The 22,121-nt window shown below is 37.1% G+C and overlaps 4 protein-coding genes across 6 annotated transcripts in view; 3 read left to right on the forward strand and 1 right to left on the reverse strand.

The window, feature by feature from the left end:
* The first annotated feature begins 2,982 nt into the window (after positions 1 to 2,982).
* LOC135124087 (uncharacterized protein C14orf119) lies at positions 2,983 to 3,917 on the forward strand. 3 transcript variants are annotated; one of them, XM_064048949.1, is made up of 3 exons: positions 2,983 to 3,144; positions 3,290 to 3,501; positions 3,557 to 3,917. In XM_064048949.1, the coding sequence occupies exons 2-3, from the start codon at positions 3,313 to 3,315 to the stop codon at positions 3,728 to 3,730; spliced, it is 363 nt and encodes a 120-aa protein (XP_063905019.1). In that variant the 5' UTR covers positions 2,983 to 3,144; positions 3,290 to 3,312; the 3' UTR covers positions 3,731 to 3,917. The 3 variants fall into 3 exon arrangements, with proteins under 3 accessions (XP_063905019.1, XP_063905020.1, XP_063905021.1); XM_064048950.1 differs by having other exon boundaries at positions 2,983 to 3,131; XM_064048951.1 differs by lacking the exon at positions 2,983 to 3,144 and having other exon boundaries at positions 3,208 to 3,501.
* A 1,091-nt stretch (positions 3,918 to 5,008) lies between these two features.
* On the reverse strand, positions 5,009 to 19,466 carry LOC135124440 (zinc finger FYVE domain-containing protein 26). The gene is made up of 11 exons (XM_064049495.1): positions 19,304 to 19,466; positions 18,006 to 19,222; positions 9,204 to 10,829; positions 9,059 to 9,157; positions 7,972 to 9,008; positions 7,824 to 7,922; positions 7,506 to 7,768; positions 6,491 to 7,450; positions 5,748 to 5,954; positions 5,314 to 5,696; positions 5,009 to 5,268 (listed from the first exon to the last, which is right to left on the reverse strand). The coding sequence occupies exons 2-11, from the start codon at positions 19,209 to 19,211 to the stop codon at positions 5,086 to 5,088; spliced, it is 6,063 nt and encodes a 2,020-aa protein (XP_063905565.1). The 5' UTR covers positions 19,212 to 19,222; positions 19,304 to 19,466; the 3' UTR covers positions 5,009 to 5,085.
* Positions 10,829 to 18,012, forward strand: LOC135124444 (uncharacterized). The gene is made up of 4 exons (XM_064049503.1): positions 10,829 to 11,200; positions 11,252 to 11,537; positions 17,611 to 17,760; positions 17,809 to 18,012. Exons 1-4 carry the CDS (start codon positions 10,844 to 10,846, stop codon positions 17,997 to 17,999), a joined length of 984 nt encoding a protein of 327 aa, XP_063905573.1. The 5' UTR covers positions 10,829 to 10,843; the 3' UTR covers positions 18,000 to 18,012.
* Positions 19,467 to 19,789: 323 nt separating the features above from the next.
* The window catches only part of LOC135124442 (transcription factor IIIB 90 kDa subunit), a 105,168-nt gene continuing 102,836 nt past the window's right edge, over positions 19,790 to 22,121 (forward strand). Inside the window, exons 1-2 of the mRNA XM_064049496.1 lie at positions 19,790 to 20,291; positions 20,343 to 20,567. Coding sequence (XP_063905566.1) covers positions 20,075 to 20,291; positions 20,343 to 20,567 — 442 coding nt within the window. The 5' untranslated portion in view covers positions 19,790 to 20,074. The remainder of the gene's footprint in view (positions 20,292 to 20,342; positions 20,568 to 22,121) is intronic.

Consider the following 22,121-nt stretch of genomic DNA (forward strand, 5'->3'; position numbering starts at 1 on the left):
CTCGAAAGTCAAGAAATGGGAAAATCAAAACATCGATTAATTGAAAAATCGAAAAACTGACAGTTTATAAATGTCAAATTTGAAAAACTGAAAAATCGAAAATTTGAAAAAACGACAATTGAAAAACAGAAAATCTAAAACCGGGAAGTTGAAAAATCGATAGATTAAGAAATCAAAACATTTGAAAAATTCGAAAACTTGAAAAACTGAAATATCGAAGAACTGAAATAAAAAATGGAGAAATCGGAAAATCGGATTAAGCGATCGAAAAATTGAAAAATCGAAAAAGTAAAAAAATCGACACATCGAAAACTCCAGAAGCCAAAAATCGAAAAGTCGAAGAATCGGAATATTGAAAAATTCCAAAACTGAAATATCGGAAAACTGAAAAATGAAAGAAAAACTGAAAAATGGAAAACCTGGAAAATCCGAAAACTGAAATCTCCAAAAACTGAGAACCTAAAAAGTCGAAAAATTGAGCAAGCGAGAAATACAAAAAGTGAACTCGAAAAATCGAAACCTTAAAAAAACTAAAAAATGTAAAACCAAAAACCTGAAAAATCGAAAAATTAAAGAATTGAAGAACAGGAATATCGAAACCCTCAAAAGTCAAGAAATGGGAAAATCAAAACATCGATTAATTCAAAATCGAAAAACTGACAGTTTATAAACGTCAAATTTGAAGAAGTGAAAAATCGAAAATTTGAAAAAACGACAATTGAAAAACAGAAAATCTAAAACCGGTAAGTCGAAAAATCGATAGATTAAGAAATCAAAACATTCGAAAAAATCGAAAACTTGAAAAAGTGAAATATCGAAGAACTGAAATGAAAAATCGAGAAATCGGATAATCGAAAATTGAAAAATTGAAAAATTGAAAACACGACAATTGAAAAACAGAAAATCTAAAACCGGGAAGTCGAAAAATCGAAATATGGAAGAGATGAAATGAAAGATCGAGAAATCGAAAAATTTAAAATTTTAAATATTGAAAAATTAAAATACCAAATAATTGAGAAATCTAAAATTTAAAAATCGAAAAAGTAAAAAGTCGACACATCGAAAAATCCAGAAGTCAAAAAAAGTCGAAGTTCCCAAAAGTGAAATATCGAAAAACTGAAAAATGAAAGAAAAACTGACGAATCGAAAAACGGAAAAATCCCAAAACCGAGAATCTAAAGAATCGAAAAATTGAGAATCAAAGAAGTGAAGTCGAAATATTGAAACCTTAAAAAAAATCGAAAAACTGAAAAATCAAAAATCTGCAAAATCGTAAGATCGAAAAATTGAATGACAAGTAAACTGAAATGTCCAAAAACTGAGAAATTAAACAATTGAAAAATTGAGAAATCGAAAAATCAAAAAAGTGATGTTGAAAAATCGAAACCTGAAAAAATAGAAAAATTGAAAAACCAAAAAACCTGAAAAATCAATTAATTGAAAAATCGACAAATAAAGAGTTTATAAAAGTCAAAAATTGAAAAATCGAAATATTTAATAATCGTATTGATTGAATTGAAGAGAAAAACTGAAAACCGAGAAATTGAAAAATTGAGAAATTGCAAAATCCAAAAATTTAATAATAAATAGGAGTAAACTGAAAAGTCCCCAAACTAAAATTTCGGAAAACTGTGAATTCGAAAGTTGAAACAGCAAGAAATTATGGTCGAAACCGGCTAGGATGTGTATCAGATCACGGATCAAATCGTTTCCGAACGCTTAGAGTCGACATTGGCCTGAGTGCGCTCTGGTCTGTAGATCAAACAAGTTCGCAGACGACGAACTGTAATTCGTGTGACCTGAATTAAAGTGAAGAAAACAGTAAATAGCTTGTAATATTCTGGTAAATGTCAATGGACCTATCTACTGAATAGTCGTAAAAGATACACCCCTATACAGCATGCGCAGTCACCACGTACAAAGTTACCGCGTAATTTAAAGTTTTCGAAAGTAAAACGCGTCGTTGAAAATATTATGACATTTTTTCTAGTTAATTTTATTCCTAGTTAGAAACAAATACTGTTGCCAACATAAACCTGAGAAACGCAATTTCGGAATGAAAAAAATTGTCGAAGGTTATTTTGACAGAACTTCCCTCGCCTTTGAAGTATAATTCAACAAATCCTGCTTCTTTAAAAAATTATAAAATTTGATTCTGCGATTTTCGTTTGTGATAATCTCTATAAAGTAAAAACTAGGGGCATAAATTCAATGTGAATTTTCTGCGTTATTCGATGAGATATGATGAAAATGACATGCATATGTATCTTTGATTAGAACACTGAATGCAGCAAGATATAGAACTGAGTGCAACCAGCTTGTTGTTGAAAAACTGCTGAATGGATTTCTTTTTATTTAAAATACTTCACAACATTTAACTTACTCAGTCATTACAAATTATTACGAGAGCACGGCGGTAGACACCTCATTCATTTCCCACACTCCGGTGCGGTAGAAAACTAAATTTTTTTTTAGTTTTCACAGATCCTTAAAAAATAAATTTGGTAAAAGGTACCGATTTTCTCCCTCATTTGGAGAGATGTCTGAAAAATAAGCATCGTTTTATTTACTTACCCGATCTAATCTAATTTCTACGTTTATGGTTTTAGATGAATAGGAGTGACATATCTCCATCTAGTAACATTTGTTTTTGTTGCATTGGTATACACAAAAAAGAGTTTACAAAATTTAAAGTCAGATTTTCAAAATTAAGACAATTGTTCAAAATTTTAATGTAACATGAGTATGTATTAAAATCGAAACCTCACAGTATCTTAAGATTTTTTGTACATGTCTGTCAGCACATTTTCTCAACGTTGTTTTTGTTGTTATGATTTTATTAATGAAACAAAGAATGCATTATGAGTTTGACAAAAAAACAAGCAAATATTTCACGCATGACGACGTGACCCGCTATTTTTAAATGTTCTTCAGTTTTGAAAATTGTATTTTTAAAACCGTTCTTGTCGTCCCCTATCTTACCGACCGCGTGAGAGCAAGCCAGGTCAAGGCCGCATTTAAAAAGTGCGAGGTCATTACGGTTCACCACTCAAACGAGTTTTTTTACAGTAACAACACCATAAACCGTACCTGATAAGAAGCATGTTATAATAAAACTTTTTCTCCTAGTGGTAAGCGCCCTCCGTAAGTAAATGGGTCACAACGCACGCTAAAAATTGTCAACAAAAGCTTTGCCATGTCATGCACCAATATTAACCTTTCTCTTTTATTCCCCCGATTGCAAATACGTAGTAGCGTTCCGATAGTGAAGGTGTTTGTTCTGTTCCAGTGACTGATTCAAAAGACTGCAAAATGCTGAGCACCGAAGCCCAGGTTAGATATTTAGTCCAGTGGTTCCAAGAGTGGAGCGAGCTCCAAAGGTCAGACTTCCTGCCCATCTTGGCGGAGAAATACGCCAATAGGGCCTACGTGAACGGGATCGTCAACAGCATCGCAAACGTGAACTGCCAGGACAAACCCATGTCGCTGTTCGAGTGCCGAGTAAGGAATTTGAATTGCGTATGAGGACGCGGTGGAGTGAAAAATTGCGTTGTAGGTGAAGTTGTTCCGGGAGTGGTTCACCCAGTGGAGCAGCGACCAGAAAGAGAGCTTCCTGAAGCAGATATCCGAAATGGATGCAGTGTTTGCCGAGAAATTAAACTCCGAACTGCAGAACGGGATCCCCAGCGACAATCACGAAGCGAACGGGAACGAAATCCTCGAAGACTAATCTCACCTGAGTACTAAATCCTGATTAATTTAGTAATATATTTTAATTTTTATTTTAATTAAGTAGAGTATTTAAGTTGGTATTAATGTGATATTAAACTCCCAAGTATTATGAACGGTAAACAGCATTTCGTGGTTGGCTATGCCTGTAATTTACAGAGTGAATAAATTTATTTACTGAATCTCAACATAGCTGGTTTGTGATTTTAGAACTTGAGTGGGAGGAATTTCTGAAACAATCTACAATCTGAATATCTGTACCTAAGAGAAAATACGGCTTTTTAAGTGTCAAATTAAGAAAATCACGTCACCTCGTGAGTGAACATTTTTTTCATCGCCCGACTTCGTCTCGGCAAATTTGTTTTAAATATGTCTTTTTTGTTAAATATAATTTTTTTGTTCATTAAAACATATTTTGACCCATTTATTAAAATGTTTAATTTAAAAAACATCAGCTTCCCTATTTTAAAAATTGGATCTAGAAGGGTTGTTTTCCTATTTTTACTTTAACTTTTGCTTTTTTCGTAGTTATTTTTTAGCTCTGCTTTATTCATTAATGTCAGCCTGACATATACTTTCACTTTGTTCCGTTAATTTACCGGTTTGCATTAATGTTAATCTCTATCATTTATTTTCTTTGTATTCGCTACGGTTTTTTAACCTTGTAAGGTCGCCAACCGATATTTAGATTTTTCTTACTTGTGTCTGAGCAAGAATGCCTGGCACTTTTTGAAACAAAAAAGAAAATCAACAAGACTGTATATATTTTCCAGGGATTTCTGAATTTCAGAATCTTTCGTTGTATAAATATTTATTGGATATGGTAGAAATTTTTAGTTTATATTTTAAATATCGGGAAAGGTGACATTAACTAATAATTAAAGTTGATTCATTTATACCCTCTGGAAACTTGATGACGTCACCTTCAGACAAAATTATTATTATATTATAATAATATCGGGAAAGGTGACATTAACTAATAATTAAAGTTGATTTATTTATACCCTCCGGAAACTTGATGACGTCACCTTCAGACATAAAATTATTATTATTTTATTATAATAATATCGGGAAAGGTGACATTAACTAATAATTAAAGTTGATTCATTTATACCCTCCGGAAACTTGATGACGTCACCTTCAGACATAAAATAAAGATTAGTTTTGAAGGTATGAGTTGAATTTACTGAACCATCAGAATTATAATTAATTTTCCAACAATACTTTCGAAACGTAGAACCCTTCAAACACAAGAGTTTTAAAAATTGAACCCAACATATTATATTAATAAAAGTTTATTTGTTAATTACATATAAGGTACAAAAATAGCCTCTCATGGTACTCAATCACAGCCTATTACTCTTTGGAATGCGACGTGGAAGGCGAAGTCTGAAGAACCTTTTGGCACAGCGCCTTAATCGCAGGCATATTCAGCAACTCAGCCTCCCTTTGTATCCTCCTAACATCCGCAGTCCTTTTATATTTAACAGCCAAAAAATACGCAGTCTTCAACTGCTTCGCCTCAATGTACGCCGAAATCTGCAAACAAAACCTCACTCCGAGTTTTCACAAACTCCGTCATACCTTTATCGCCCTGTCCTTTATCAGCTTGATCAACTCCTCCACTTTGGTCGCCGTTACGTTCGCCTTAATCAGCGTTCCGACAGCCTGAGCAAGCATTTCATCCAACATATCCGAAACAGCCGAATCGTTAATTCCCGTGGACTTGATGCAGTTAACCAGCTGTGAAATCCCGTTGTAGCGTTCCGATTTCGCGAACTGTTTCCCAGCCAAACAATACACCTTGATCGGACGCAATTTAAAATCTTCTATTATGTTTGTGGCGAGCTGGAAACCTTCTTCGACGCTCCTGCCGGCGACGATCGCCATCGTCGCGAGGTGTATCTTATCGGCAGTGGAACCGAAAAGTATCGGGATCGTTAGTTTTTCGTTGGTAAAGTTGGAATCTGGAAATTTCATTCAAAAGAAGAGGACGAAATTTCACTTTATTTTCCCACCTTTGAACGAAATGAGGTCTGTTAAGAGTTGTCTTGTGTTGACGCCCGACGATTCACACCGTGAGAGAAAATTGACGATTTCGACTTGCCTTGATACGGTGTCAATGTGTTTGTTGATGTCTTTAGTGTCGATTTTCATTACTAGGTCGGGGTTTGAGAGCATTCGTTCGTGGAAACTGTCCTTCGAATTGGTGCTCATAGTGTCAACTGGAAGGGAGCGTTTGAATTTTTAAATTAACCGCCACCAAAGAAATAGGTTAGTTTTGGCGGGAAAATTTAAAGTGTCCAATGACATTGAAAACTACATTCAATTTACCAATCAGGGTTTAAATATTTGGCTCCACGTTTGAAATTAGTGAAACGCGCGGAGGACGAAAATTTGTTTTGGAAAAAAAATATAGGTGAAAAGTAAAGGTCAAATTAACATAAACATAAAATTAAATATTCAATGGCCATGTAAACAGTAACTGTTTTTATCAGTTCATTTAAATAACTATTATAATTCTACAACTTTAGGAATAATTAACTTTTTTTTGTTTGGATACCTTGTTTTTTATTTAAATTTATATAGAAATCGCATATACAATATTTCTACTATTTGGCAGCCGGGATTTAAGCGCGTTGGATTACGTCACTCTACTAGAAGCATAATACTTAGAGGAGACTTACAGAAATTAGCTATAGTAACGGTAATAAAATAGTATTTTGTAAAACTGGCGCCCGAGTTTCACACTGATTCATACCTGACACGTCCACCCACTGCTCCTGCTCCAAAACCTGTTTCAAATGCTCCTCCCCTTTGTACAAATGCGTCATGTTGTTCGCCAACTCGGTAAAACTCTTCACATTTTCTTCGTAAAACCGAATACACGTCATGGCTGCTCTCACGTAGTCGCCTATGTACAACTGCAACTGATACAAACAATTCAACAACTGATGCTTTTCGAGTTGACGACACAACTGCCTCAAATAATCCTTCCACAAATTCAAGGATGAGTCAATTCGAGACATCTGTTCTTGCAAAATATTCACGACGCCGTCCTTGAGGCACTTCATGTAAACTTCGACGAAAAGATCAGTCGTTAGCCTGTTTTCAACAATGTACAACAACGCGGTATGAATATCGCCGTGTCTCACATAGAATTCCAGTAGACTCAAATGGGTACCGTATTTGGTCAAATAATAAACACACTCGTCGTAGAAAATCGGGTCTATAGATGGCTTGGAGCTGTAAGGATTGACTTTTTTTCCTTCGGCGAAAGAAAAGTTCCCTGAAACGATCTCCTTGAGGTTTTTAATTCGGTTTACCACGCAGATAGCCGTGTCTGTGTGTACCGTGAAGGGTGCGATTTGGTTTAAGCTCGACATCGACCCTGAAATGGTGATGCGTTGGGCTTTTTCGAGGACCTCGGACTTGATGGTCCGTGTCTTGGTTTCCAAGATTTCGATGATTTCGTGAAGGAGAGGAGGGTCTTTGATTGGTTTGTTTTCGGTGGAAAGGGTGCTACTGGTGGAGATTCGGGAGGATAGGCGGGACCTGCTCAATGTAAGACTGTCCAAGCTTCTATATAGGTCGGACTGTCTGCTGGCGATAGAGGAAGTTTCGTATTGGTTGTGTCTGTCGAAACATCGCTGGAATTTGTCTCTGGCGACTAAAAGGCTGCCGGCTTTTAAGCAGCTTTTACCCCAGGCGGCGAACACACCTGAATTAGTTCGGTTGACATCACAATTTAAAACAACCTGAAAGACAAAGCTTACCTGAATTGTCTAGTCCCGCTTTTGTGGAAACCTCCAACGCTAAATTCCACTGCTCGCGTTGTAGTAACTTATCGCGTAACCTCCTCAATACGGTAGGGTCGATGTAGAGGTTTTGCCCTCCTACTAGGGGCATTAAATTCAAACAACCTCTTTCTGCCAACAAAGCCAAAAGCTCTGCTTGAGATAGAATTCTATCAGCCATGGAAGTCCCAGAACTCAGCATATTTTCTGCAGACACCATTTTCGCGGCTACTGCTAGAGACCTGCAACCAATAAAGACTCATTCTTGTATTCTTCCTAGAGCTTCTATAGTCGTACTTCAACATCTTTATCACCAAGAGATAGTCGATTTCGTGCGTGGGCTCCTTGTTCGGTTGTAGTAGTTTCAACATTATCTCGCACTGCTCTAGCAGAAACCTGAAACGACACGTTAAAACCCTCTTCTATCAAACTGTATCTACATTACTTCGGGTACTCGACACTCTTAGAATGGTACTTCAAAATCGAGAAACACAAAGAGGTACTCGGTGCGTGTTCGTACGAAAACTCCTCTCTGATGATCTTGTTATGCTCGGGATCGTCATTCAAGAACCAGTACTCTTGGACGAAGGATCTTGATGACGGCAAGTCACTCTTTTCCGAAGCATTACTATCGCTTTTGTCAGAACTGCTACAAGTCTGTGCGAAACAGTCCAGACACACCCTCACCAGAATATCTCCGTACGTCGGTACCAACATCCTCTTCAAAGAACACGCATAGCACACCACACGCCCGCATCTTCTACAGTGGTGCCTCCTACTGAACATGGAGAAGGTAACTTGCCGACAACACATACACTCCACAACTTCATCATTCTGCACCCACTCCTCTTTCGTAGGTACCACCTCCGGTACCACAAACTGCTTCTTATCAGACGCCAAACTCAAAGAATCAAACGACTGAAGCAACTTAGTAGGTTCAGGCGTCTTGAGTAAACGAGGGTTGGGATGCGTGATCACCCTAAAATCTAGGCTCTTCTCGGCGTACCGTCGCAACAATTCATCGATTTTCTCCACACTGATGATCTCTCGACTGTAATCTTGGTTAGGTACGTTCAGGACTTCAAGAATAGCTGCGAGTTTGTCGAGTTTCGTGTTCATGAGTAGGACCTCAAGGATGCTTAGAGGTTCGTTGATTAGGCAGAATAGTTGTTCTTGGTCGGTTGCATTAAACACGGTAAGCATTTTTAGGCTGACTTGCACGTTTTTGAGGAAGAGGTCGTCGGTTACGTTGTTGTTTAGGTAGTCGGCTATGAATTGAAGGTACTCGAGATTGCGCAGAAGGGTGAGGAGATTGTGGCAGGTGTTGATGGCGTGTTCAAACGGGAGACTATCAAGGATGGTTTTGATTTTGGTTAAGGGGATGTTTAAGTCCATGATTTTGGACAAGTAGGTCGTGGTGATGTTACAAAGAGTGTCCTCGGAGGGTTTATAAAGTTTGATGAAGTCCAGTAAGTGGTCCACCTACAGGTTGATTAAAAAATCTCGTTTTTAGAAAAACGAAGGTTACTTACGTTATCCGTGAGCAAAATCTTTTCCAAGGCACTTTCCGGGTAATTCTTGCAGAAGTTGTAACTTTTGTACCACGATTTGAGGTCGAAAACGGTTTTCAACTGAAACCACGCACTAACTTTTAAATCTAAAGAAAGTTCCACTTACCTGTTCATTAAGCTCAATATGCTTCAGCCAATCTCGCAACGTTTCGACTTTACTGTCCATCAAACAATCAAACCTGCTGACTTCCGCCTTGATAACGTCGGACGCGAATTTCCCAGGCCATCTCTTCAAATTATTAAATATCGTATCAATCCGTAAATCCCTCTCAGTAATATAAAAAGTGTATCTATAGTACTCCGACTCGAACCCATCCTGCACGATATTTACCAAAACCATGTCCCTCAAAGCAACCAAATCTGGCTTCTTTTTCATTTGATTCTCGGGCACGCTCTCAATAAGATCATACAGAGACTTCCAATTGGTCGTCTTCGCGTCTTCGAGCATCTCCACCCCGGTTTCTAACACCTCCTCCGAACTGTTACTGTGTGCTGATTGAATCGATATAACGTCCGGCTCGACGATGTGCTGCCTGAGGTACAACCTCACTTTCTGCGCACTGATGCAATTCTGGAGAGCCGCAATGATATCGTTCTTCTCGAAAATCGCCTTCAAGTGCTGGATCTTCGGCAACTTCAAGTAGTTGAAGAAGGTGCGAAGACGCACCTCGCTGATGTCGATTTTGATACCCTCGACTTTGTACATTTCGCTTAAAATAAAGGCAAGCAACCAGTTTCGCTTTTGGATGTAGACGATGATACTAGGACTCGGAATATAAAGCATGTTGTCATGGTACAGTTCTTCGACGGTGACGTTCTCCTGGACGTGGAGGTTGATAGTTGGGAAGCAGTTACCCACCACGTGGTACAAAAAGTCCAGTTTAAGTTTTCCGAAGTACTTTTCGAATTCGGTGGGGTCTAGGTGGCGCTCGAAGAGGAGTTTCCCGGTGAGCTCGGATCGATTGAAATCGAAGATGTCGAAGAAAGAAGCGTTTGTCTGTTTGGTGATGATGTCGGAGCTGTTTTGCTCGATGTATAAGATTCTGGAGAAGGCTTTGAGGTAGTTGAACGTGCGTTGTAAGTACTGGATGGGTTCTTTTTCGCTGGAAGTCTCTTGCAAGTACTTTTGGCATAGGTCGTTCATTTTGAGTAAGGTTTTATGGCTAGGGTGGTTCTTGTTGAAGCTACCAGGGTCTCTGTTCTGAACTTGCGTTTGGAATTCGTCGTACAGTTTGCCTAGAGCGTCATAGAATTCTTCTTTGCTATTGTAGTGTGTGACATCGAGGGGATACTGTGGTGAAGTAAGAATCTCAGGGAGGGAAACGTTGTCCTTTGGACCAACTACGTAAGCAAGTTCTGTGATTCTTTTATAGAAATTTCGATAGTTTGAAGGTATGGAATCGTCTAAATTGTACTTGTCGGCGGCCAATTTCAAAAGTAGCTCCGACTCCTCCCACGTTTTCGTACTCGTCAAGGCAAAATCGAAAACGTTCATAAATGTTTCGTTATCACTTTTAAAATGAAGAACATGTTTGAACTTCTCGCCTAACTTCTCCATAGCTTGTTCTACTTCCCTATTAACTCGAGGCGGATTCTCCTGGAAGAAATCTTCAACCGATCGATCTATAGACACTTTCAGCTTCCCATTTTTCCGCAGAAACTTCTTGAAAGCGAGTAAACTCTCCGCGTAAGTCACTTCGTGCGCCAGATCGCTATCCCTCAGATCAAAAATCTGCAACAAACGCAATGACAGTCTTTCGTGTCATTTCGTTGCTTCTTCTCGCTCGAGAAGTTTTAAGTATTTGGCCTCCCCCTCACGAAATCCACTTGGAAGATGGAGAAACCTTCGTCATTTCTGAAATATCGGAAAGCGATGACATTTTTAGCGACGAGGATGAGATGATTCCGGTGGAACCTTCTCCGGATTCAGAAAAGAAGTACTTCATGATCCACCAAATCGCTCTCCACCAGAACAAACGGGAACTTACGGAGAACCAACCCGTGAAGAATATAACCAAGTTTGAGGAACACAACTTCGATTTGGACGAAGCTATACCCTGGGAAGGCGGTTTTGTTGATACAAAGGGCAATTTTATTCAGCCGGTAGTATTATCGTTGGCGATTTATTCGTTGATTTGTGATTTGGATTTACAGGAAAATGAGCACGTGTATTATTTGAATGAGATGGCGAAGAGGTTGATCGACAGTAAAATCAAGAGGAAGAGAGAGGAAGAGAAGCAGGTGGAAGAGAAGGTGGAGAATTATGACTACGGTTCCTTTAAGACGGCGTATCAGAAGGAGGTGGAGGCGGAAAGGCAGAGTAAGGACAAGTTTAACTACACGGACGTTAAGGAAGATGAGACCGTGGAAGAGGCAGTTGACGCGGTAATGGAATTCAAAGATGCCAAGAATTGTTCGGCCGAAAGCAATAGAGGAATAGGTAAAAAAATTGGTCGAAAGTTGTTTCGACAGAACTTCCCTCGCTTCTGGTTTCACTTTCTTAAATAAATTGACTGATTCATTTTTTTTTGGTCAACCTGTATACGCAAATCTAAAAAATATGAATGCAATGATAGGTTACAAGTACAGTCTGATCATATTTTGCACACTTTTGAAAGAATTTTTTCAGCAAAATTTTGGGGTGACGTCATCAAATTTTCAGGAGGGATGAGCAAATACATTTTGATCAAAAATTGACCGTGCTAACTTTAAAACATTTCCAAGATTTTAAAGCATTCGATTTTGTAGTTCCTGATTAAATCGATAAAATAAATTCACGCATTCATTAATTTTTTTGTGTCAACCTGTATATGCAAACCTAAAAAATATGAATGGAAAGATAAATCACAAGTACAGATCCATCATATTTTGTACATTTTAGATAGGTTTATTTAGCAAAATTTTGGAGTGACGTCATCAAATTTTCAGGGGGGATGAGCAAATACATTGTGGAAGTTGTTAAGAAAGTGCATCTGGCGGGAACCTGTTTTACCCCTCTCCACCCGTAAGGGCGGGAGCCAGAGCCGCCATCACCTTTGAACACAGGGTAGCAGGATTCATTCGGAACTGATTCATTTGATTCTATATTCACTATGGGGACCTAACGAAAATTTGGTAGTATATAAAATGTTAATTCTTTTCTGCTTAATTTTCTTTTATAATAAATTCGTAGAGAAATGTGAGGGACAAATTTACAATTTTACACATGTTTTCAGTTTCTTGTAAAGAGAAGACTATGTATATTAAGGAACAAAAGAAAAATATAAACCCCGCCCACCCACCCTGTCTCAATTGTGACGATTTTTCTGTCTACGTCGTGGGAAAAGCTTAATGACAAAATCCTTATCAAGAATCGTGTTGTTCAAAGAAAAGTATATGTATTTTTAAGTAAAAATTAAAGACAAAAATTAAACCCCGCCCATCCGCCCTTATCTCAGTTGTGATGAATTTTTCATTGGTTGTCAGACCGAGAGGCGGAGCATAACTGCAAAATCCACATCTCCCTACAAAAATTTCCTGTTTTAAACATGTTTTAAATTTCTTTTTTTTTGAAAAGAAGGTTAAGTATATTAAGAAGAATGTCAAAATGTATGCTGATTCCAAAAATATAGCTTGTTTGGGATTACCAAGCAATATTTTCAAAATATTCGGAGTGAAATTCGAATCTTTTTAAATCTTTAAAAATTGTGATATTTCAATGGACGATTCTGAAAAGACAAGAAGTGACTTTTGCGGTCCCAAATCTACAAGAAAATGTATTTAGATAAAATCGTCGAAAATGTGTCAAAATTTGAATACATAGTGGAAAATTTCATTTTTGAAAAACTCGTTTAAAAATTCTCAAAAAATTGTATAGTTCTAAATAATTGAAATGCATGTTAATATTGCTATTTAAAAAACCATATTGTATAAAATCCTTTATCCTTGCTTCTTTTTCTTAATGTATACAGGTTTTTCAAAAACATCATACTTAAAACATGTTTCAGATGGTAAGTTCTTGCTGAGAAAAAAGCAATTTGCAACTAAACTCCGCCCTCTGGCTCACAACGAATAAAAAAAATATTTACAATTGAGATGGGGTGGGTGGGCGGGGCTTGAATTTTGCCGTTTTTCTGAATATACGTAATTTTCTTTTCGCATTAAGATATTTAAAACGTTTAAAATGATAAATTTTTGTCGGAAAACACGAATTTTACAGTTAAGCTCCGCCCCTTGGTTCGTCAACGAATGAAAAATTCATCACATTCGAAGTTGGGGTGGGCGGGTGGGGCTTATTTTTTGACTTTTTTGTCAATCTTTTAAAAACATGATACATAAAAATATGTTTCACATTGTAGATTCTTGTCGAGAAATAAGCATTTTACAATTAAGCTCCGCCTCTCAGCTGACGACTAATAAAATAAGTCGTCACAATTGAGATGATGTATTTTGCGTTTTTTTCTTAATATATGCACGTCATTTTTTTTTTCTAGTAAATTTATAGAGAAATGTGGGTTGGTAACAGAAGACTGTATAGGTTAAGGAACAAAAAAAAAGGCAAAATATAAACTCCGCCCACCCGCCCTGTGTCGATTGTGATGAATTTCTCATTGGTTATCACACCGAGAGGCGGAGTGTAACTGCAAAATCCGTATTTCCCTACAAAAATTTACTAATTTAAACATGTTTTTACTTTCTGGTTTGTAAAAAGAAGACTACGTATATTAAGAAAAATATCTAAATATAATTCGATTCCAAAAAAATAGCCCATTTGGGATCACGGAGCAATATTTTCGATATATTCGGAGTAAAATTCGAATTTTTTGAAATTTCTAAAAATAAGAGAATGTATTTACATAAATTTCGAAAATTGTCGAAAGTGTGTCAAAATATGGAAAATTATATTTTTGAAAAAGTCGTCTAAAAATTCACAAAAAATTGTATAGTTGAAAATAATTGAAATGCATGTTAATATTGCCATTTAAAAAAACATGCTGTAGAAAATGCTTTATTCTTACTTTTTTCCTTAATACATATAGGTTTCTTTCAACATCAATATCATACTTAAATACATGTTGCAGATTTTGCAATTAAACTCCGCCCTCTGGCTCATAACGAATAAGAAAAATCATTTACAATTAAGACAGGGGTGGGTGGGCGGGGCTTAAATTTTTCCCTTTTTTCTAAATATACGTATCTTCTTTTTGTGACAACAATTTAAAACGTTTAAAATGGTAAATTTTGGTCGGGAAACACGGATTTTACACTTAAGCTCCGCCCCTTCGTCTAACAACGAATGAAAAATTTATCGCATTTGAGGTTGGGGCGGGTGGGTGAAGTTTTTTTTTCTTGACATATAATTTTCTTTTAAAATCATGATACATAAAAACGTGTTCAACATGGTTGATTCTTGTCGAGAAATAAACATTTTGCAGTTAAGTTCCGCCCCTCAACTCACGACAAATAAAAGAAGTCGTCACATTTTGTATTTTGCGTTTTTTTTTCTTAAAGTATGCACGTGGTTTTTTTTTCTAGTAAATTTGTAGAGGAATATGAGGGACAAAATTTACTACTTTGAACATGTTTTCAGTTTCTTGTTGTGAAGAGAACAAGTATATTAAGAAGAAAAAAAAAGGCAAAACATGTCTTTTTATTTGAATATGTGTAGACTCCTTTTCACAACATGAAACTTAAAATATGTTTAAAATGGAAAATTTGTATAGGGAAATATAAACTTTGCAATTAGGTTCCGCTCCATAATTGCGAAATCCGTACTTCCTTGCAAAAATGTACATTTTAACCATGTTCTAAGTTTCATGTTATGAAAAGACGGCTATATATATTAAGAAAAAACAAAGGCAAATTATAAGCCCCGCCCACCCACCCTATCTCAATTTTGATGATTTTTTTTATTCGTTGTCGGACCGAGGGGTAACTGCAGAATCTCTATTTCCCTATACAAATTTACCATTTTAACCATGTTCCAAGTTTCTTGTTGTGAAAAGATGGCTATGTATATTAAGAAAAAACAAAGGGAAACTATAAGCCCCGCCCTTGCACCCTATCTCAATTGTGACGATTTTTCTGTCTAACGTTATTCTAGAACACACTTGTTATTGTTTAATAAAACTTATAAAACGACTGTCCGCTGTTCTAATTCATAATCATCAAACATAACAGAAGTTCTATTCGGCTTCAGTTTTTCGAAAATTCGAACAATATTTTCAAAATTACAGAAATCTCACTTTCAAACTCAATGTTTCAGAGAAATCCGGTTCTGGACCATAAACACTTGTTCAGATTTTCAAAACAAGGGTCCCTGAATTTTTTCAGAATTTTTAGACCACATTTGTAACAGTGAAATTTTTGCAATGGTCCCCCCTTTTTCAAATTTTGGCCAAAATCTCACATTTTCGAAACCTAACTAAATACATTTTCTTGTAGATTTCGAGCTCTAGCACTCATTTCCGGCCTCGTTTCTTTGATGACTCCAACCATTTTTCCAGAATAGTTCATTAAATTATCGAAATTTTTAGAAATTCTGAAAGATTTACATTTCGTGCAGATTCTTTCGAAAATGTTGCTCCGTGACAATCAACATGCTATATTTTTGGAATCAGCATGTCGGGGTCTACGTCTCTGAATGTTTTCAGAATTTTTAGACAACTTTCGTAAAAGTGAAATTTTTCCAATGGTCTCCCCTTCTTCAAATTTCGGCCAAAATTTCACATTTTCGAAACCTATCTAAATACATTTTCTTGTAGATTTCGAGCTCTAGACCTCATTTCCGGCTTCGCTTCTTTGATGACTCCAACCGTTTTTCCAGAATCGTCCGGTGAATATCGAAATTTTTAGAATTCTGAAAAATTTACATTTCGTGCAGATTCTTTCGAAAATGTTGCTCCGTGACAAACAACATCTATATTTTTGGAATCAGCATGTCGAGATCTACGTCCCTGAATTTATAGACAACTTTTGTAAAAGTGAAATTTTTCAAATTTCTTCAAATTTTGGCCAAAATTTCACATTTTCGAGACCTAACTAAATACATTATGTTGTAGATTTCGAGCTCTAGAACTCATTTCCGCCCTCGTTTCTTTGGTTACTCCAACCGTTTTTCCACAATCGTCCGTTGAAATATCGAAATTTTTAGAAATTTTCCAACTTTTCAAAGCATTCGATTTTGTAGTTCCTGATTAAATCAATAAAATAAATTCACGCATTCATTAATTTTTTGAGTCACCCTGTATATGTAAATCCAAAAAAATATGAATGGACTGATAAATCACAAATACAGACCCATCATATTTTGTACATTTTAGATAGATTTATTCAGCAAAATTTTGGGCTGACGTCATCAAATTTTCAGGGGGGATGAGCAAATAGATTTTGATCAAAAATTTGCATTTATGATAATTTAAAACATTTCCAAGATTTAAAAGCATTCGATTTTGTAGTTCCTGCTTAAATCAATAAAATAAATTCACGCATTCATTAATTTTTTTGAGTCACCTTGTATATGCAAATTCAAAAAATATGAATGGAATGATAAATCACAAGTAAAGACCCATCATATTTTGTACATTTTAGATAGGATTTATTCAGCAAAATTTTGGGGTGACGTCATCAATTTTCTAGGGGGGATGAGCAAATACATTTTGCTCAAAAATTTGCATTTATAATAACTTTAAAACATCTTCAAGATTTAAAAGCATTCGGTTTTCTAGTTCCTGATTAAATCAATGAAATACATAAATTCATGCATTCATTAATTTTTTGAGTCACCCTGTATATGCATATCCAAAAAATATTAATGGAATGATAAAACACAAGTACAAACTCATCATATTTTGTATATTTTAGATAGGATTTATTCGGCAAACTTTTGAGCTGAGGTCATCAATTTTTTGGAGGGGATAAGTAAATATATTTTGATTAAAAATATATCATTCTTATCATAACTGCAAACCATCTGCAAGATTTCAAAGCATTCGGTTTTGCAGATTCCAAATTAAATTGCAAAATGTAGTTTCAAAATTTTGATTTTTTTTTTTTTGAAAAATCTGGACGTTTCGGGTAAAAATTCGATTTGGAGTCATAAGCTACATATGTAGGACTATGTTGTTTTATACATTTTAAAACCCATTTACTATGTACAATTTTGAAGTGGCGTTGTTAGCGTTTTACCATCTACATGATATTCCTAATATAAATACAAAATTTGACAACAATCCACCCAGTACTTTCGGAGATTATCTGTCTAATAAAAATCCGGGACGGCAGGCAGACAGACGGACAGACAGACGGACAGACAGATGGGCAGACAGACGGACAGACAGATGGACAGACAGACGGACAGACAGCCGGAAACGGAAGACCTATTTCTTCGTCCTCTCGGGGTCATGAAAGGTCGAGAAAATGTAAAAGTAGGGAGCCGGTCGACGGATTCGATTACAATACTTCCTTTGCTTACGCTCGGGAAGTAAAAATCAATCTAGGGAGCAAATTTAATGCAAAAATGAATGTCTTTCTAGGAATAGCAGCCCTGAAGTGCATCGTAATAGATCTCCAAACCTCCAAAAGCACAAACTCGACCGTTCGAATCTTGGAAAAAATCCTCCGCATTACCCTCATCTGGTTCTGCGTCTATGTAGTCATAGCCATACCCTGCTGGTGTCAAAGAGGTACAAAAACCCCCAAACTATACAAAAACTCAAACCGGACAATTCCAGGTTGGTGTTGTTGTTGCTGCTGCTGTTGCAAAATGTGCAGACCTCGCGAAACCATCGACGAAGCCAAGAGATTTTTCACGCAGAACCCACCCGGAGTACTCATCATGGACGGCAAAAAAATCGAGTACCCACCAACGACGTACGAAATCTATACCCAACAGCGCCTCGAGAAGGCTCTCTTCAACCTGTAGACTTACCTGTATGACCTGATGCGCCCTCTCGAAGTTTCTACGTTTCAAGCAGAGGTGGATGAGGGACGCAGGTGGCGCTAGCATGTAGTTTAAAAGACGCTCCTCGATTTTCGGGGTCATTTTTGTGTTGATGATTAAATCTAACCTCCAGAGAGAATCAGTTACGAGGTTCATGAGACTAGACAGTTTTTTATGTTCAGGGGAAGTTTTTTCGTGGGTTTTCTTCAGTTGGAGTTCTTCAATCACCGACTTTAGGAGGAAAAGAATGAAGCGAATTTCTTTTTCTTTGCACGTGAATTCGTTGCGGCTTCGGTGAAACAGCAAAGAGAACACGTTCTCAAGAAGTTCCACTTGGAGTTGCTTGTTTTGTAGCGATAAAAGCCACGTTTTCACATCTTCGAAAACCGAATTCACGAAATCTTTCTTTTGATTGTTGGTGTTGTAGTTTTCTTGTAGTAGTAGTCTGATCAAAGTTGCTATGATCATAAATCCTGTAAAAACATTCAATTCGTCCTCATTGGTGTTGAGTTTGAGTCTGTTTAAAATAGTGTCCCACCGTGCCGGGTCCCCCAAATCAACAAATCTCGACAGCGTGTCCAATAAAGCGTTGCTGCTACCAAAAGCAAACAATTCGGAGTCACTAACCTCACGCTTAAGCAACGGTTTACAAAATCTCACAACTTCAATAAATTTAATTATCTCATCTACGTAAAATTTCCAGAAATCGTCTAAAACTTCCACGTCGATCTGCGCTGATAGACTGTGTAAATATTCAATGTCCACTTCTGGGAAGTTCGTCTCATAAATAAACTTGATCATTTTCAGCTTATTGTATATCGTTTTCAACGGAATGAGTTTATCGAACCCGCTGGGATTATTCACGATCTCGTAAACCCAGTGTTTTTTCTCATAAACATAGTAATCAAAAAGTGAAACTGGATCGTCAATATTTAAAACAAAAATTGATTTATCGTATTCGATGAATTTTTCTAGAACATGGTGGTTCTCGCCAGCCAATAACGACAAGTAGACGAGGTCCTTCCGCAGGACTTTCTTGTCATACAGATAATACACCTTGGGAATGAAACTCTCAATGAAGTGTTTTTCGTCATGCTCAGTTAAAGTGTAATCGCTTAAGTACGTGTAAAAACGGGCCGGATCCTCGTTTTTGCACTTGAGGAGTTTATCTAGGCTTGATACGAGCGGATCCATTGTGTAGTTTTCTGGAAAAAAAATGTCACAAAAAATTGATGTTTTGAAGTGACATAACCTCAATTTGTGGATGTGATGGCAGTTGGGCTTACCATGAAAAGGGGTTATTTTTGGTGGCGGGGTGCGACTTTAGTCATTAATTACGTGTTGTGTTGGGCGTCTGATTTATCGTTCACTCGCGTCACTACTATTATGAGAAAACAGCTGATTTTGACACTTGTTGTTCTAGTTTTGCTTAGGGTTTTTAATGCGCAGATGTTGGTGACTTGGTGGGAAAAATTGAGTTTGAAAAATGACAAAATTACCAACAGGTGAATACCCACCGTCCCGCAGTTTAAATTATCTGTATTAAATAAGCAGAAAGTGAAAATCAAAAATGGAAATACGCATGTGTTTTATTGATCCATACTGTTGTATATAATTGACATTTCTGCGTTGTCAGCTGTCATTGATTAAATTTTAGCGGTTTATTGCAGACATATTGAAGATTTGAGCTGAATCTAAACGGTATTTACTGTGGATCAAGTATCTTTGGACATATTTTACAACTGAAGATCTAATGCTCGCGAATCTTTAAAAATCAAATCTAAAAATCTTTTCATGGTGCGACCTCTGCCACGTGAATCGCAACTACACAATATTCACTTTCTCTGTCACTCCATCCTCCAACCACGCACCGCCAATCCGGTCACATGACTTTCCAACCTTGACCGCCGCTGACAGCTCCCACCGACCACCAATGTGAGTGTTGAGGTTATGTTGTGGAACTTTAACCCAAAGTAAACACAGCGGGTTGCGAGCTCAGCCCCCGTAACGCACTATTACGGATCGTCGGGCCTTTTCCGTAGTAACAGCGCGTCGCGATGTCGTCAACGCGGAAGTGCAAAAGTTGTGGTAGTTCGGACATCGAGGTGGACCCCGCTCGGGGGGATGCCGTCTGCACAAATTGCGGCTCCGTGCTGGAAGTCAACATCATCGTCGCGGAGGTGCAGTTCGAGGAAGGGGCTCATGGCACGAGCAGCGCGATTGGCCAGTTCGTCTCGGCGGACTCCAAAGGGGGTGCCACCAAGTTCGGAGCTTGTGAGTGCATCGATGCAGATTTGGTGGCTTGTTGACCGCGTGTTGTTGCAGCCTTCCATGTCGGCACCGGGGTGGAGTCCAGGGAGATGACGATGAGGAAGGCGAGGAACGGGATCACGCACTTGTGCAACCAGTTGCAGTTGAACCAGCACTGCATTGATACGGCTTGTAATTTTTTTAAGATGGCTTTGAACAGGAATTTGACGAAGGGGCGAAAGAACACGCACGTGCATGCGGCGTGTGTGTATCTGACCTGTCGGACAGAGGGGACTGCACGTATCCTTTTCAATGATTTTTAAAATTAAGTGAAATGTTAAAGGGCGATCCAGGTTAGGATGAATCAGAGGTTTAGGCGCTTTGTGACCTTGAGCGGCCATTTTTGATGACGTAGAAAGTCGGGTCGTTAGAAAATTAAGCGGGAAATATAAAATTAACCAACTGTCATTTCATTGTTATAACTGCATGCGGTCTTTTATGTTGGTACAAAAAGATGTTGGCGTTTTGTGCGTAGCTTTTAATATAACGGTGCACGAAGGTATAGTGGAAATAACAATGAAACCTTTGAAACAATTCAACAATTTTTGTAATTTGTAATACTCCCGATCATTTTGTTATCAGTTTTGACAAAAATAGCTTGTTTCCAATGACAAACATTTAGAGATACCAGATATAATAATCAACTGCAATTAATAAAAATGTCTCCATGTCGTTGTTATCATTAGAAACCGGATTTACATCACGGCCAACTGTATTAATACATATGGCCATCCCAATTCGTATAAAAAGTTGGAGATTGTTTCACGTAACTGAAATAACTCCCAAGAATGCAATTCGATTATTTTACTGTCAAGTGACGTCACACGCGGACAAATACCCAAAAATGATATTTAGTTCTTCAATTTCCAGTCTTATTTGTCACTCAGACTCCGAATTTTGCGAAAAATGTGTCGTTATTTAGACAAAACTTTCCTAACACAATTTTGTGTATTCCCAAATTTTCTGGAAAATGGAGTAAGTCGTTCCTGATTTAATCAATAAAATAAATTGACTCACTATGAATATGAAAGCTTGATAAATTACATGATAGACTCATCAGATTTTGCACATTTTAGATAGTATTTATTAGGCAAAATTTTGAGGTGACGTCATTAATAAATAAAAAGATACATGTTGATTAAAAATTTACACTTAAATTTTGGCTTGTTTTTTCTTAATATACATAGTATCTTTGATCAACACGACACTCAAAGAAGTGTTTTTTTTTTCCTCTGGAGAAATAAGAATTTTGCAGTTAAGCGCCGCCTCCTTGGCTCACGACGAATAAAAAAATCACCACAATTGAGACAGGGTGGGTGGGCGGGGCTTATATTTTGACGTTTTTTTCTTAATATGTGTAGTCATCTTTTCACAACAAGAAACTTAAAACATGTTTAAAATGGTAAATTTGTATAGGGGAATATCGATTTTGCAATTAGGCTCCGCCCCTCGATTTGACAACGAATGAAAAATCAAGCACGATTGAGATCGAGACGGCAGGGTGGGGCTTCTCATTTGGGTTTTCTTTTTTAATTGATACATTTACTTTTCTTTGTATAACGCGATTACTTAAGAACATATTTCACATGGTAATTTCTCGTAGAAAAATAAGGATTTTACAATTCAGCTCCATCCCTCGGTTTACGACGAATAAAAAAAAATCATTCTTAACATACATAGCAATCTTCTCATAACAAGAAATTTAGAATATGCTTAAAATATGGATTTTACAATTATGGGACGGAGCCTAATTACAAAATTGATATTTCCTTATACAAATTTTCCATTTTAAAC

Source organism: Zophobas morio, unplaced genomic scaffold (assembly GCF_036711695.1).
Source record: "Zophobas morio isolate AGI-343-1 ecotype UQ-CSIRO unplaced genomic scaffold, CSIRO_AGI_Zmor_V1 ptg000007l, whole genome shotgun sequence".
Lineage (NCBI taxonomy): Eukaryota > Metazoa > Arthropoda > Insecta > Coleoptera > Tenebrionidae > Zophobas > Zophobas morio.